The following is a 16,783-nucleotide window of genomic DNA, read 5'->3' on the forward strand; positions in this document are numbered from 1 at the left end:
CTATATGGGGCAGGGCCGACACGTTTATTACAGGAACTTGCTCCTCGGAGAGGCTTGGTTTTCTTAGGCTAACACGCCGATCACCTGGGCTGCTTGGCACATGGTTTAACGAGACTTCCTTATACCCTGCAGTGATCCTAAACAGAACTATAAAGGAACAGACAACAGACGCAGGCGTTACATGGCTAACTGCCCCACCCACGGGGCTGAAGATGCACCCCCATGGATGAGGTAACACTAGGGTGACCAGATGTCCCAATTTTATAGGGAAAGTCCTGATTTTTGGGTCTTTTTCTTATATGGGATCCTATTACCCCCCACCCCCGTCCCAATTTTTCACATTTGCTGTCTGGTCACCCTAGGTAACACCCATTGAAAGGATAACCTTTTCAAGGCTCTGTCTACGTTTGGAAAGGCTCCTGCTTCCCCAAGCAGCTAGCAGGGCCATCCATTCGGGGCACAACCAGGCGATGAAAGTTGGTTCCTGGCCCATTCTCTCCTGGGGTAATCCCCAGACTTCAGTAGCAATGAATTTGGCCCAGAGTTTTTTTTCAACTTAGCCTCTTGCTGGGAAATGCTGGTGGATTGCAGTGGTAAGGAAGCGGTCAGAATCTCTCACTAGATCTTGCTGTTTCGTGTCAGCTCTAAATAAACTCAGGTGTTATTCCTCTCTCCTGTTCTATCTTAGGGACTTTTTATAGCCCACATCACCATAGTATGTGAGTGTATCACAGTCTTTGGTCTATTTATCCTCACAACACCCCTGTACAGTAGGCACTGCCATTGTCCCCATTTTAAACATGGGGAATTGGGCACAAAGAGACTAAGTAACTTGCCCAAGGTCAGTCAGTTTGTAGTGGAACAGGGAACTGAACCTGGCTCTTCTCAGTCCCAGGGTAGCACCCTAATCATTGGACCAACCTTCCTCTCAATTTGTCTCAATTTGCTCTTTATTCTAAACTCAATAAATTGGTGCATCAAGGTGGCAAATACAGTTAAAATCATAGTTCTCTTCCATCTCTAGATTCTGTTTCAGAACAGGGATAACCCCCAGCCTACTTCTTAAGAACCCAAGCAAAGGAGCTTCCCCCAGTTCCTTTGGGATAATTCCCCCCCAGACAAACAGGAACTTGCACTTCCAGAGCGGGACTGGAGTTCCCATTCTGCGGAGAACTCTGACGCGTTGAATCTTGCTTCTGTTCAAATCAGAACGAAAAGCTGACATTTCAACGTCTCCCGCAAAATGAAGATTCTGAACAGTTTTGATTGAAAATCATCGGAACACTTTGGTAATGTTGAATCATTTTGCTTTGATAAGACAAAAAGGTTTTGTTTTGATCATTTCAAAACATAGCACAAAATACTGGGTAATATCATAAACAATATTGTTAGTGTTTTAATAGAATATAAAAGTTGAAACAAGAAAGTCACAACAATTCATTTTGACTTTTTCTTAAAGAAAATGGGGTCAGATTAGACTCGTTCCCAAAAAAATGTTTAGATTTTGACAAAACTGCATTTTTCAATGGAAAATTGGCAGCCAAAAAAATTTCGGCCATCTCTAAAGCCTACTTCATTTCATCCCCTTGCTCCTAATTTCATTGTACTAATTAGTTTCTCTCTCTTTCATTGACGTTTACACCTTTCAGACATGAGTGGTGTGATCGCCCCACTTCCAAGCTACATATATTAACCTGATTAAAGTTGGATTCTTTCCATCTAAATAGATTTTCAGCCTGTTTGGTGGCAAGGCAGGAATGCATAAAGAGAAGAACTTGCTTTGGGAATGCAAAATTCCTAGAGTATTTGAGATCTGGATTTATCTCCCTTCGTCAGGGATAAAAACTTCATTGAGGAGAGAAGTGGAAACTATAAAGTTTCCCTATACAAGGCTATCATCTCCTCGCACCTTCTGCCTTCAATCTAACCAGATCCTTTCCAGCTGTTTGCTTAGTTTATGCCCGTATTTTCTCTGAAATGTGGCAGAAACAGTGCCAATCCCAATCTAACACTGCTCTTGTTAAACTAGAATTACTGGTTTGGATTGTATAATTCAACAGGAAGGCCAAATTTAGTCCCTGTGCCCACAGGCAACTTGGGAAAGAGAACAAAGATGCTACTTTGGCAGGAGACAAACACCCCCCCAAGAAGTTTACAGAAGGTGTGCCCTGCTTCCCAGCTCTCCTTGACATTTGTTACCAACGTCTCATGCCACATAAAGGGCTACGTTTCAAAAAGGGCTTCACTAAATGGGCCTCCAGTGGACATCATTCCGTTTTTGCATCCACAATTTTTCAAGCCCAAGTCTGCATGTTTGAAAACCCCCACCCTGATGGAAGTGCAAACTGCATTTGTGCTTGCGAGTCAACTAGTTACACACCACATTTCTTCCTCGGTGTGCACAAATGTGGTTTCTGAGGGTATGCCCATACCGCAATCACAGGATGTGACTGCAGCTCCAATAGACATACCCAAGCTAGCTTTAATCTACCTACCTCTGCTCTGGTACCACAGTAATGAAGCAGAGGCTAGCCTTGGGAGTAACTATCCAGGGCTCCAGGTGGGTTTACACAGCCCATGCTGCAGTGTGCGCTGCCGCAGCATCATTGTCCGCGACCCGAGCTAAGCTGAGGTTTGCATGCACAGAAACCAGGATGCAAAGAAAATGGTGAATACAATTCTAGAGGCCATTTTTGAACATCTGAACCGAGACATCATTTGGGGCCCAATCCTGCTCCTAATGAAACGAACAGCAAAGCTCCCATTGACTTCGCTGGGAACAAGATCGGGCCACAACAAAAACGAAACCATCAAGCACTGCCACTGCACATCAAAGCCTACATTAACCGCAGCCTTTACTCGGTTCAGGGACGATTGCTAAAATAGAGAGGACACCTCCCGCCGTAGCAGACACAGAGTTAGAGGTAAGTAACGTCGGATTCTCACCCTAAGGAGGCTGCACCCTGTTGAGTTCTTCTGCAATGACAGTCTTGCTTTGTACTGTTTGCTTCACTGTTTAGGCTGACGCAACGAGAAGTGCATCAAACAGGCTGCACAGACCTCAGCTTAATGAACACCAGCTGTGAGATGCACTTGAGCGGTGTTTTGGTTTATAAGCACATGGAGAGATCAAGATGGTGTGAAGAAACCTGTTCCTCTGCCTAGCACAGCATGTATGTGCTGGGAGGTGATGGAATCTCCTTCCTTAGAGGTTTTTAAGGTCAGGCTTGACAAAGCCCTGGCTGGGATGATTTAGTTGGGGATTGGTCCTGCTGTGAGCAGGGGGTTGGACTAGATGACCTCCTGAGGTCCTTTCCAACCTTGATATTCTATGATTCTATGACCATGGGCTGCTCCCCACTTCAGTCTGGGGCTGGGAGAGGGAATGGGATGGGATCTTAGACAGCTTGGCTAGGCGGTCAGCCATGGTCAACGCTCTGACTTTAGCCAGCTGTATGTAGGGAGAGATGGAGAGCAGAACTGTCCTGGTAAGCACATGGAAAGAATAGAGATAAATAAAATGAACTGAATTAACCCACCACTTGTGACTGTGCTTTGAGATCTTTCGAGGGATGGCGCTACAGGATGCAGAGAATTATAGTCACTCTCTCTGCTGGAATTTCTCTGGCCCCATCACCACGCTATCCAAGCACCTTACAAACGTTAATGAACGATTCCTCACAACCTCTCCGCATAGATAGGGCCATTTCCCCCATTACAGAGGAGGACCTGAAGCACGCACAGCTGAAGTGACTCACCCGAGGTCACTCAGGCAGACTGTGGGAGAGCCTGGAACGGAACCCAGACCACCCGAGTCCCAGTCAAGTGCCTTAACCACAAGGTCTCCTCTTTTGGGGCACTCCATCCACCCCTATGGATTGCCTGCACTGCTCGCTACTGAGCCCTGGGTTCGAATCCTGCCTTGGAGAGCTGAGCTCAGATGGGTTACAGGAATAACACCACATACTTGGGTTGCAGAGCAGGCAGACAGGAAGTGCTCATCTGATTGATCAGCACCATTTACTATCTTGGTGCTAGCGCCTCAAGGTAGGGCACTCAGCCCTAGCGGGAGGATGAGGACGTCAGCTTTGGTTGTCTACGAGAAGAGGGCACATCAGGGGTAGCAGAACAGAGTGGGTGGAGGAAAACATGAGCCCCTTACCCAGGCAGGCCATTGGACTTGATACCAGCTGTACAGAAGGAGAGAGTGCATCTGGTTGCCTGGTGAGAAGAGTGCGAGTCATCCCTTTGTTTCACCAGCAAAAGCTGCTGTGTATGTGGCATCAATCAACTGACTGCTTTTATTGCAAGTGTTTTCCAGCTGTAACTCATGTGCTGCTCGCTGCCCGAGAATGGCCAGAATCCATCTCTGGAGGCAGACAGACAGACACACACACATCTGGGACTCGCTGCTGCATGTGAAGATTAACATTCCCTCTCTGATCATTACTTGGAAACATTACAAGGACCCATTATACTGAAATACCGACAGGAAAGATGGCTGGGGAGTCAAGGCATTGTGACTCAGGAAATCTGGGTCCTGCCTCTGCCACAGACTCCCTGTGGGACCTCAGCCAAATCACTTTAACCCTCTGTGCCTCGGTTCTCCACCGGTCACACAGGCATACCACTACTGCCGGTCTCCTACCTGTGCTTGTCTACTTAGACTGCAAGCTACTCAGGGCAGAGACTGTCTCTCACAATGCGCCTTACACAGCTTGATCTCGGCTGGAGCCTGGAGGTGCTACTATAAAACAATCATAATGTCAGATTGTTTCCAGCCTCGATTGGGAACAAGGCAAAGCCGTGTCATTCTAGACACCATCTTGTCTTCTCTCAGTTCAGGTGCCGTTTTCAGCAGCTGATCTCTGACAAACCGCTTTATGCCATTGGAAAGCCGAGATCCTCAGCTCCAAGAGAGTCTAGCGCAGTGGATGCTAGCTGTATGGACTCTCAAGACGACGACCCCTTAATATCCATTTGAATTGAAGTAGTGGGGAAAGCACTCAGGCAGTCCGAAAGGGTGAGCCCAGGTCAGAGATCGCACGACTAGTCAAGGCCAGAATAACGCGACATCCACTGATGGAGAGCTGGGCTCTCAGCTTCCTTGCAACTTACAACACTTGTCTCCCTGTGGACATTTGCAAGACACCAGGCCCATTAATCCTTTCACTGGTCTCTAGGAATGGTCTCCTGGCACCAGTCCAGATGTGAGTCTAACCAATCCCAGTCCTCAGGACAGGAAGTGAAAACTATTGAATCCAAAAGAGGGGGTGCGGGGAGGCAGGATGCAGTTACCTAGGTTGGTAGCTGGCCAGGACCCTGGGGCTAACACCTCTACTCTTGCAAACAGTGCGAGATGGAAAAATGCCACCTATTGAACCATTAACACAGCTTCCCACTGCACCCTCCTTGCTCCTTCCAGGTCTCCCACTCAAGCACTGGCTCTGCTAAGCTCTGGTGGGGTCTTGGCATCAGGTGGGAATAACAGGATTTACAGTGTCACATTCTGCATCACGCTCCCCTTCAGGGTGAATGCGCAGCTCCCCCCTCATGGCAGCACATCAGTGAAGTCTGGCTGCATCATAGCCTGCTGATCAACAGCTGCTCCGGGCCGCCCCAGGAATGTGCTACAGGGGAAAGCCTGGCACACGAGGACCAGACGGCTGAGGAGCGAGCGAGAGGAGCTGGGCTGGGCTGACAGCATGTTCCTTGCTGCCCAGCTCCCAAGGAAAAGGCCCAGACTGGGTGTGTGGGAGGTTTACACCAGAAGAGCCTTGAGGGCATGGAAGGGCCCAAGATCCCAAGCCATGCAGGTTTCCCAGATAGCTGCTGGGAAACACCACACCACACCCTATTAAAACATTGCCCTGCATGGAGTGAGCAGGGATGGCGGGGGGTGTGTGTGTGTGTGTAGCGGAGGGGCCTTCACACCAAGGTTCCAATGTCCGGCGCAAATTGGAAAGCTCGGAGGGGGCTGCTGGCAGCAATCCTACTTCCCTGTCTGAATATTCACCAACCGCAGTCACCCGTGCTGGCTGGCTGAGCTGCCAGCGCGACCTTTGCAGCGACCTCCACCCCCAACCCGGGGGCCCTGTCTGGCTGCGGGATGAGAGGGGAGAGCCGGGAACTGAGCTGAACTCCAGTGCAGGGGCAATGACCACTCAGGGGATCCAGTTCCTGGTGGAGGCCTGGAGGGGCTCCCGGCATCTCACTGCCTGTTGGATTCCAGGTCAGGACGCAATGGGACGGGGACAGGGCCTTAAAGCCACCATCCCATTAAGCATTAACTGCCACAGTTTAGTGCTGGCCCTCAATTGTAAGGTCAAATCATGAAGGAACTCAGTCTCTATGGCCCAGTCTTGGGCCCCAGTATCTCAGCTAGGCCTGGGGGAGCTCCCTATGAGAAAAGAGGGAGCAAATCCTTCTCCTGCCTACTTATTCCCAGGCCACGGAGCTAATCCACAGCCTTGACTCCAGCCTGGCTGCTGGAGGAGACTCTATGGCCTTGGTGCTTCCTTCTGCTGCTGGAGGCAGGCAAACCGCGGTGCCCGGGGAGGAGCGGGAACAACAAGCCGCAGCACCACGCAGAGGAAGAGCTAAGGCACGGGACACAGAGGACTCCCGTTGGTACACCAAGCCGCGATACTCACGTTGATCAGGGCCATGATCCAGAAAGCGTAAGACACGCGTGTCACCACCATCCCTTTCATCGGCAGCTCGTAGTGCGACAAGTTGCCGGGATGGTGGGGGACCAACGACTTGCGGATGTGAGGGAGGTTGCTGGTGGCGTTGAGCGTGGAGTTAGACAGGATGCAGTTGGTGTCCGAGAGGAAAGGGTCAGCTATCAGCGGGCTCAGCAGGGCCCCGAACCCCACAAAGAAGTGAAGGGCCTGGAAGAGAGGACAAAGGCCAAGAGGTTAATTTTTCTGCTCTCCCCTGCAGGGAAGCTGCTGGAGCCTCCTCCTGAAAGAACGAGACCCGACAACAGAAATACAGCAGGAGCTGCCGCGTCCCGACAGAACTGCCCCGGGGGAAACCAACGCATCTGCCTCACCTGCAGGAAGATGGCCGAGTCCTTCTGGTAGATCTTCACCAGCTGCATGTTGGAAATGGTGTCGATGCATCCCATGGCCAGTCCCGCCATGGCCATGACCACAGCCAGCACCACCACATTATGGCAGAGAGGGATGATGGCGAAGACGACAGAGATGGCGAGGGACGACGCAAAGAGGGCGACCAGGGACTGAGACAACCTGAGCCAGGAGAGAGGAAACAAAGGGACAGAGTTACCTCGGGGAGAGCACTGTCCAGCAAGGACATCGACCTGCTCACCAGGACACACCCACAGCTATCCCCAGGCAGTAGCATTCTTAGGCCTGGTCTACACTACGACTTTAATTCGGATTTAGCTGCGTTAATCCGAATTAATCCTTAACCCGTCCACACAACGGAGCCAGTTACTTCGAATTAAAGGGCACTTAAAATCGATTTCTGTACTCCACCCCGACGAGCGGAGTAGCACCAAAATCGATTTTGTTAATTCGAATTAGGGGTAGTGTGGCCGCACACCACCAAATTAATGTGGTTAAAATTAATGGGGTAGTGTGGCCACACACCACCGAATTAATGTGGTTAAAAACCGAATTAATGTGCTTAGTGTGGCCGCGCACAATCGAATTTATACAATCTGTTTCCCAAATTCGAATTATCTAAATTCGAATTAATCTCGTAGTGTAGACGTACCCTTAGTCTATTAACAGGCCTGCCCCATCCCCCGAGCATACAGGGCCACTGGAGCACTGCAGATTAGCCCATGGTGCATGCACCATTCACTACGCTGGCTACGTTATCATTCAGCACGTGGTTGGGAAAGGATTACGAGGGATATTCCTTGATCAGACAACGGATGTAGGATCCGGGTACACTGCAGGGAGGCAGGTTTTGGCCCTTAGCATGGTTTCCACGCATGTTAAGCCCAGACAGGACCATTACAATCACCTAGTCTGACCTCCTGTCCAACACAGGCCACAGAAATATGTCCCTTAGTTACGGGCTCAGCTGCTGGGGTGGGGTGAGCAGGACGGACTAGTTCAAGAGACTGGGAAGCAGGGCCTGGCGATAAGCACAAGTTTAGCTCCCAGCCAGGTCAATAACAGCAGCAGGCTGTCACCAAGGCACTGTCAGCTGGTAACCGATGAGCAGCGGGTAAGTGACAGCCTCCATCTATTCCCAATAGGTGACATGGTCCCATTACTACCCTACCCCTCCAGCCACCCCCACCTCTTGCTTGTCTCAGAGGCACTGTGGACTGAATGCATCATGGACACTTAACTCCTTGCTCCCCGGTAGAGGCCAAAAGGGGGCATATTGGCAGTGAAAATATGGCATTGACCATGCTGCACCTGCGCTGTGGGTAGACTCCAGCCCCCAGGGCCACCAATCGCACTGATGTCACGTTAGGAAAAGCTAAATCCATTCAGTTTGTATCTAAACCATGACAAGGTATTGTATTCTCTGGAGGGACACATATAACCTGACTAGGGTACGGGCACCATAATGTCTGATTTCAACAGCGCATTTATTGCTCTAGTCGTCTCCCCATTTGGCTTGTCTCCTGCCCTAACTTTGGATCTCCGCAAGAACCTGCCTTCTGGGAGTTCACTCCTTCCTTTCCTGGCTGCAGCACCACAAAGCAAGCAGGACGGCCGTCTGAGGCTTTCTTCCAAGCTTCGCCCTGCACACCCAGCCCCAGGCACCACGTTAAGGTCCTCGTGCCCACATCCCATGATCTCACCCAATATTTGCATGGAGGGGAGGCGATAACCTTGATCGCCACATCAAGGGCTGAAACCTCTTTAATCAGGTGGAATTTACCCAGATACCTAATGGTTGTAGGATGGCTAGAGGAGAGGCTGCAAGCCAGGTGGGATGTGCCCTCTGTTCAGGAGGGTTTTGCTCTGCTGAATGGTGTGCTAGAGACCCTCTACACTACAAGCGTTATATTGGAGAGGGGCAGCACATTGTGACCGTGAGAGGGAGTCACGCTATACCCAGCCCCGTGTGTATCTGACACGCTGCAGATCCATTATTTGCTGCAGACTCTCAGGTTTCTTTTGAAATTAAAAGTTTCTAGACTGGATCATGCAAAGAGAGCCTTCCAAACGTGACCTGAGTGTAAATGGTGCAGCGGTGTCAGTCTGAGTCTGCAGACAGCCTGAAACGAGAGCTCCAGGAGTCATGAGCTGCTGTGCTCCTCTCAATGAGTGTTAATTCTGAAACCTACTGATACCAGGTTCAGTATCAACTATTTCCATTACTGATCATTTTAACATCATAATCTATCTGACCTAACCTCTGCTTAGACTGTAAAAGGCTGAACTGTCTCTTTTCTCTGCTTGTATAGTCCCTAGCACATTGGGGTCACAGTCCTGACCGGGGCCTCTGGGTGCTACCATAACAAATATTTGCTACTCCTACAATACCTTCCCCAAAGCTCCAGCTACAACCCACCCAGGTGCCAGAAGTTCCATCTTCCCCAGTGGATCCCTTCCTCCGTTCAGTCTGGTTACATCCCCAGTGAGGATCACCTCTACATGACAACAGCAGGACCTGTTCAGTCTTTCCCCTGTAACCAGCTGAAAGGGTTCCGAGCTCCTGCTTCCCTAGCCACTCCCACAGGTGAGTGGTTCAGAAAAGCTTAAAGGACCTTAGCATAAGACGGGCAAGTGCAGATCCTGCGGGTAATAAGCCCTCTCCCTGCCTTCTGTCCGGACTGCTTTGAGCTGAGCAGGGAGCAAGCTGCTCTCACTGTGAGTGAGAGCCGGCCAGTTCGCTGAGTTAGAAAACCGAGCCCAGGTTGGCATCGCACCGCTGCGAAGCTGCCAAGTCTGAAGGCAGGAAGGAAGGAAGGAAACAGAGACCAGACAGCAAAGCACTGAAAAGACCAAGACTAGCAAAACGTGAGACGCTGTAAAACCTCAGCAGAGAACAGCTAGCACAGACAAGTCCCCCTAGAGACCGCATCCCCATTAGCACCTCTCTCCCCCTTTAGGCACCCACAGCTTTCTGATGGAGCAGGGCTGGTCCCTTTGGCACATGAAAGCATCACTCCTTAACCGACCAGAGGGGGGCGTTATTGGGTGATGCAACACATTCCAGTTCTGGCTGGAGACAGAGAGAGGGATCAGCAGTAATAGCCAAGCCCCACACAGGCATGCAAAGGATACCGTCTGCATGCAGCGTCCATTCCCCTCGCTCCCAAGCAACTCGCAGCACAGAGGAAATCCACAGCCACATCTGCCTGGGGAGCAGCTTGGCTTGGGGGCAGCATCTCTGGGTCACAAGTCACAGCTCCCCCCACCCAGAGCTGACACTGCCACGCAGCACAGAGGGACGCCTGTGCCATTCGCGACGCCGCAGCTGCAGAGAGGAGACTCAGATCAGAGGGACCGGTGGCCCGTTTCTGGGGGTCAGCGAGGCAAGTGTTTTGGATCATAGGGGAATAACTCGAGTGTCCCAGCCAACGTACTGCCCCCTGTCGCTCAACAGGCAAGAGCCCCGGCTGGGCAGTAGCTGATTGCCAAGCTCATTTGCATGCTGAGTCTGTAGCTATCTCCCTGCCTTGCCAAGGGCTTTAAGATAAGGGGATGAAAAGGGCTGTGGGAAACCAAAATCCATTCTCCAAAGCAGGTTGCCTAGAGCAGCCGGCCAAGAGCCAGGACATCTGCTATGTAGTCCTGACGGCTATTTGCTGGCTGGCTGGCCTTGGACAGACCCCTTCTCCTCTCTGCACCTCCGTTCCCCCATCTGCAAAAGGAGGGTAATTCCTGCCTCACAGAGTGCATGAGGCTGAATAGCGTATAATCCACTTTGACATCCTAGGGCAAATTAACGGACCTAAGTGCAAAGTTACTTCCTTACTCTGCTGGATGGCATAAACTTGGAATTCTGGACTCACAGACCCATTTTATCTTGGAGCCCAATTCCATGTATTCAAATTAAAAAAAATAATGTAATTGTTTTTGAGGGTCCAACATTTTGCAGGGCACTAACCCAGCCTCTCATGCAGTTTAGTCCCTTTTAAAACCCTGAGCAAATTCACAAGACAAAGAAAAAACAAACCCCAAAGACATAAGGCCATGGAATAAAACAACAGGCAAATAAGAGAAAGGAGCCACAGAGGTACAAGGCAGCACCCGAGGGGAATCGCAAGAGCCTACTAGGGAAGAGAACTGTAGGGATGAGCAGCCAGTGAATATGAGATGGTAGAAACGTGCACCAAGAGATCCCAGAAGTGCCTTTTATGTTCTGCAGTGTTAGCAAAACAACTGCAGAGCTGCCCCGGCTTGGTTAGAGAGTGCATTCATTACCGGAGTTAAACATTAATCGCTAATTATTTCATGTCCTTAAAAAGCAGTAAAAAGATTTTTTTAAAAATAGCAAAAATGTCTGCCTCCAGCAATGTACCACTAATTATACCATCACTTCTTTATACAGCCCCCGTAGCAAGCACCAAGAGAACCCACTTTGCATTCTGCCCCGCCGACCCCTTCCTCCGCCAACTCTGGCATTAGTGAGTATGAAGGAATTGTTCGCTGCCAGCCACTGAATCCAAAATGAAGTCATTTGCTTTCAGTTATGTTTGAAGAGTGCACAGCTCAACACCAGAGGTGGGATTTGGACTCCCACTGAAAGGCAGCGTGAGTTGGGTGTCTAACCTGTTAGGTTCCTTTGAAAATCGCAGCTCTTTCCCTGTATCTTTGTAAGAGGCAAGACATAAACCCAGGTCTTGAGGATGAAAAATCATTGCACACCTCATCAGGCAGTTAACACTCTGTCTCCCCTACATCTGGCTGCAATGGGATACAGTGGTAACCGGTGCTAACCTGTTGTGGAGTGTTGCCTTGCATAAACATCTGCTATCTCTCTCCCTCCCCCCCCCCGCCACTTCCACCCCCACCCCCACCTCCCCGAGGCTGCATTGCACTGGGGGCAAGGAATTCCTGTACAAACAGAGAACCTGATTTTCAGAAACATCCACATCTTGTTGAAGCCGAGGGGAGCTAGGGGAAGGGATATGGAACCTCGTGCTTCAGGGTTTCAGCCAGTCTCTTAATGATGGGGTAGGATGAGACCTTCATGGGGAGACAGATTATCCTGCATCTGCCAACTGCAGGGTTTCTTGCACTGACTTTGAAGTAGCTGGTGCTGGCCACTGTCAGAGATGGGATACTGGGCTGGATGGACCAGGGGTCTGAGTCCGTCTGGCAATTCCTATGAGCTGCAGATGCTCAGGCTCCCTGCAAAGTCAGGCCCAATGCTCATAGAGCTGTCCTAGGGGGCTTAGGAACAAAAGGCACTATATAAATGTGCCACACTCAGCACCCTTCAGTCCCTCCCAACACTGGAGCCACACATGGTGCCAAATGAAGGAGATGCCTAAACAAAACCCTTAGAAAGATGGGAAGGGTGGAGGAGGAAGTGGCTATAGGACCATTCCTGGTGTTTCCCACTGTTGCCTTCCCTAGTGACAGACACAGGCCTTGGCTTCAGTGGGGCAGGATCAGGGCCCAAGAGGGGAGAGAGTTTAGGATTATGGAAAGTTGAAGAATCTCATCTCATCTGCCCTCACAGGACCACCTAGGAGAACATACCTTTGGAGGAAGCCTGAGCAGGGTTACACCACACAGTGCCACTGCCAAACACACCTGTATCCGATCCACATTCATACCCCCAGCTTGGCTAGCACCAGTGGGGCTAGCTTGGTGCTGTGCCAACAGCGGGAGAAACGCTACCAACCCTCAGGACAGATGCAGCCTCTGAAAAAGCAAACAAGGGCGCAGGGGCCCAGATACCACTGCAATGGGAGTGGCAAGAGAGCAGAGACTAGATGGCCATGGAAGGGCAGCACAGAGGAGTGCAAGGTGGAGGGGGAAGATAAGACATTACTATTAATAATGGTAGGATCCAGTATTAAAATCAACCATCAGGAAAAGTTAGAGGAACTGAGGCAGGTGGGGTAAGCAGAGAGTGAGACGACAGCTTCTCAAAAGAACGCAGGGCCAGGTTTCCTAGCATTCAGCACTCACCAGTCAGCTGGATTTTCCAGAGATCAGCTCCTATTCAAGCACCTAAATCAGGGCCCGATTTGCAGAAAGACTCCACCCAGACCAGCTCCCAGTGTGCCACTTATGGCCAGATTTTCACAAACATTCAGCTCTCAGCGGGTACCCACTGTGCTCAGCTCATTTGATAATCCGGTCCAGAGAACACAATAAAATGGGATTCTTTAATCCATTTCCAGCCTCGGTGAGCTACGGGGCTGCTTACAAGAAGCCAACCTGCCAACTGGAAGATGCACATAGAGCTCCTTTGCCCTAACGGATCTGACATATAATTAGCATCTCTCTAACAAAGCTAAGGTAGTGTTAAGGTGTGATCCAGGGCGCGCAATATCCTTAAAAGCTGTTACCACCCATGCAAGAGAATACCCTGTTCATGTCATCTTATAAAAAGCTATATTCTTCTGAACTCGGTACCATGGTGCAATAGAAAAACTACAAACACACTGAGTCATAAGACAGTAACATGCCAGTCTTATGAATAAGGCTCACTCACAATTTTTACTGAATTCTGTTCCTTTCAGTTATATAGGGCATTTCTCACCCTACAGTTTCAGCGTAGCAGATGCCAACAGTAAGATGAAAGGGCAGCTCCCAGAGTCAGTAAGATGGGTGTACAAGACTGATATTTTCATAACAACCCAGGCACGGTAGCTCATGTTCTGCTCTGTTACATGCCTGCAGACTCCCAGATTTCAGTGGGGTTACACAAGAGCAGAGTTTGGCCCAAATGTTAATTAAACTCTCTGGTTAGAGGAATCAAAGGCCATCTTGAGCCCCATCTATGCTACAGTTACAGCCAGTGGCGCAGTTAACAGCATCGTTATCCCCTGACTTGATTATAACATTCCATTTTGTAGAGCAGACAGAACCAGAACCACATCCTAGGATTTAGCCCATATAAGAAACAAAGCCCAGATGCCATCTACACTACAAATTAGAGCCAGGTCTCCTGTCTTGATTGTGACTGTCACGTCAATGGGGCCTTAGGAAGCTCTAGTAGAAGCTATCACCCTCTTAACTGTAGGAGGCATGGACTAGTGCTCTGACCACGGGACTGGGAGCCAGGAGCTCCCGAGTTCTAGCCTTTATAATCACGCAGCATTCTAGCAAGCCGTGACTTCAGGCAAGTCACTTTACCACCCTGTGCTTCAGTTTGCCAATCTGTAAAATAGCCATAATACCAACTGCATCAGGGCTTTGTGGGATTTAAATAGCTAATGTCTAATATACTTAAAGTTGGGTGCCATAGCACATTTTAAAGTTAGGTCTGTAATGCAGTTCAGTGCACCTTGGACACATGGGAAACACCCCCCACTGCCCAAAATACCCACCACTTCCCAATAGGAATTTCAGCAACTGTTTTAAGCATGTTGCCTGTGCTGTGAAGAGCCACAAATGGGGTCCTGGTTTATTAAGGCAGAAGGGGGTTGCTCATTTTGCCCCGCACAGAATTAAAAATCCAAGACACCAAAAATCCATTCTTAGGGAAACCCTAAAAGGTCCATGCAGCATAGGCTGGACACCAGGAAGAAGCATATCAATATGAACCTGGCATTTCCGACTGAGCAATCATAGGTCTGCATTTGCCTAATCTCACCTTCGAACACACAGGCAGTAGATGAAGTGCTGGCAAAAATTATTGACCTGGGAGTCTGAAATCCACTATCCATATCACAGGCAGGGCAAGCTTCCCACACACCATCTCCTTCCAATATGCACCACCCCTGACCTGGCAAGTAGTTCGGTCTCCTAGTCAAGATGCTTCTGCTGATCGCCTCTAGGACTATTTCATCTCCAAGTACATACAGCCCTTGGCTCCTCTACTCAAAATGCCATCAATGCAGCTCCGGGAGTGCCGGCTGGGATGGCAATTTCACCTCGATGCTAATTCCAAGACCCTTGACAGGTACTAATCAGAGTCATCTACAGAATGCCTCCTTCATAAGTCCAGAGAACAGTTTAAAAACAAACACTTTATACCCATAAGAGAATCATGTAAATAATAATACAGATAGAGACTACAAAAATCAGCTACATTGATCAGTAACACCGTAAATAATCAACTGATTTTCATATGCAATAGCTGTCATCACATCTAAGCGTACAGGGCTGTTTGGAAACCTCTAACAGTGCCCTTGCACATTTTCTATTTGAGAGAGATCTTAACACAAGATTTGCTACATATCCCTTGTCTGGCTGCACTAGGAAGCCTGACTGATTTGTAAAGAATGCTGCTGTCACTCACACATGCCTTGTGTGAAGTTGAAATACCGACTGTATCCTCTTCAACCCTCCCTGTAGCAACTTCATGTTTAGAGTGTTATTGTCTAAGGTTGAATCTTGTTTGCCCAAACTACCGGAGCGTAAGATAACAGCTTGATTGCTGACACTGGGGTTATTAAAACAAGCTTTCTACAATGTTTTTAAACGAATAGGTTAAATAAATACATTGGGGAGTGTGGAGTAAGACTTGCAATCTCCCCTTTGCATGCACCATCTCTGCACGGAGCTCAATAAAATCAGTGGCACTCCACACAGATGCAACAAGGTGGATGGACCCAAGTACAGAATCAGGCTCCCGCAGAATGAAACCTGCAGCCTTTACTCTCATGAGCAATTCCACTAACTTCAATGGAACTACTCAGGTGAGTGAGGGCTACAGGTCCAGGCTAACCCCTTACAAAGGTTTTAGTTTGTGCAGGATCTTTCACACAATTTGTCTCCCCAGATGCTTTGAGTCCCATACTGCAATCAGAGAAACAGACAAAAACAAAGAGAAAGTCGGGGGGGAGAGGGGAGGTAGGGAAAGGAGGAGAAATTAAAAGACGTTTTCAGATGCGATGTGAAAGAGACAGAAAGAGCTGGAGACGTGGAGCCCATCCAAGCCAGAAGGGGGAGAGTTGCAAGCCGCTGGAGGAACATTAAATAAAAATTGGGGGCTGTTAGAGCAAAAGTGATGTTGCGACCTTAACTAGGGCACTGCTCTGCCGGCTGAACCATGGGGCACCGAAAGGAGCGTCCCCACAAGTCCCAGTACAGCGCCGGGAGGGAGGCTAAAGCCAAGCCACGTGGGAAGTTCAGTGTCACCAAGTTGGTCGGAGAGGGAGGGAAGGTGTGAGCAGGGGAACCGGGAAGGCGCTGGCCGCTGGGTTCTCGATCAAAGCCGGCATGGCCCCCGGGGGGGAGACCGATCGGGTGGGGGGTGAGCTCGCCAGGGGCCTTACGTTCTCTTGAAGACTCCCCCGAGGCAGCTGCCGAGCAGGAGGCAGAACTGCTGCGAGAAGAAGACCCAGGTGATCTGGGAGAGCGAGCTCTGGGTCTGGCAGCGCAGGTCCAGCAGGGTGGGCCCCAGGAAGGCGATGCAGAGCCCGAAGCTGAAGAAGACGCTCCAGTAGGTGAGGGTGGGCTGCAGGTTCCTCCGGAACAGGGCAGCCACCCGCTCATCCCACACCATCCTGGGCTCGGGCTCCGACTAGGAGAGCCACGGGCAGGGCTCGGCTCAGCGGGGGGGCCGGCGGGTGGACAGCGCCCTGGATCTCATGCGCCCTGGTGCCCTTCTCCCGCTCAATCCGGATTCGCTCCGCTTCGCTGCAGCCCGCGCTCCGCTCCCCGGCCAGTGCAGGGATGTGCCTGGCGCGGGCGGGCAGCGCTGCTGG

General features: G+C 50.2%; 1 protein-coding gene across 1 annotated transcript in view; it reads right to left on the reverse strand.

The window, feature by feature from the left end:
- Positions 1 to 16,581, reverse strand: part of LOC113407110 (major facilitator superfamily domain-containing protein 4A-like) — a 33,855-nt gene extending 17,274 nt beyond the window's left edge. Inside the window, exons 1-3 of the mRNA XM_026655161.1 lie at positions 16,352 to 16,581; positions 7,058 to 7,256; positions 6,654 to 6,893 (exon numbers count right to left, since the gene is read on the reverse strand). Of these exons, the coding sequence (XP_026510946.1) occupies positions 6,654 to 6,893; positions 7,058 to 7,256; positions 16,352 to 16,581 (669 nt within the window). The remainder of the gene's footprint in view (positions 1 to 6,653; positions 6,894 to 7,057; positions 7,257 to 16,351) is intronic.
- Between the last annotated feature and the right edge of the window lie 202 nt (positions 16,582 to 16,783).

The sequence above is a fragment of the Terrapene carolina genome, unplaced genomic scaffold (assembly GCF_002925995.2).
Source record: "Terrapene carolina triunguis isolate 2854851 unplaced genomic scaffold, T_m_triunguis-2.0 Scaffold198, whole genome shotgun sequence".
In the NCBI taxonomy this organism is placed as follows: domain Eukaryota; kingdom Metazoa; phylum Chordata; order Testudines; family Emydidae; genus Terrapene; species Terrapene triunguis.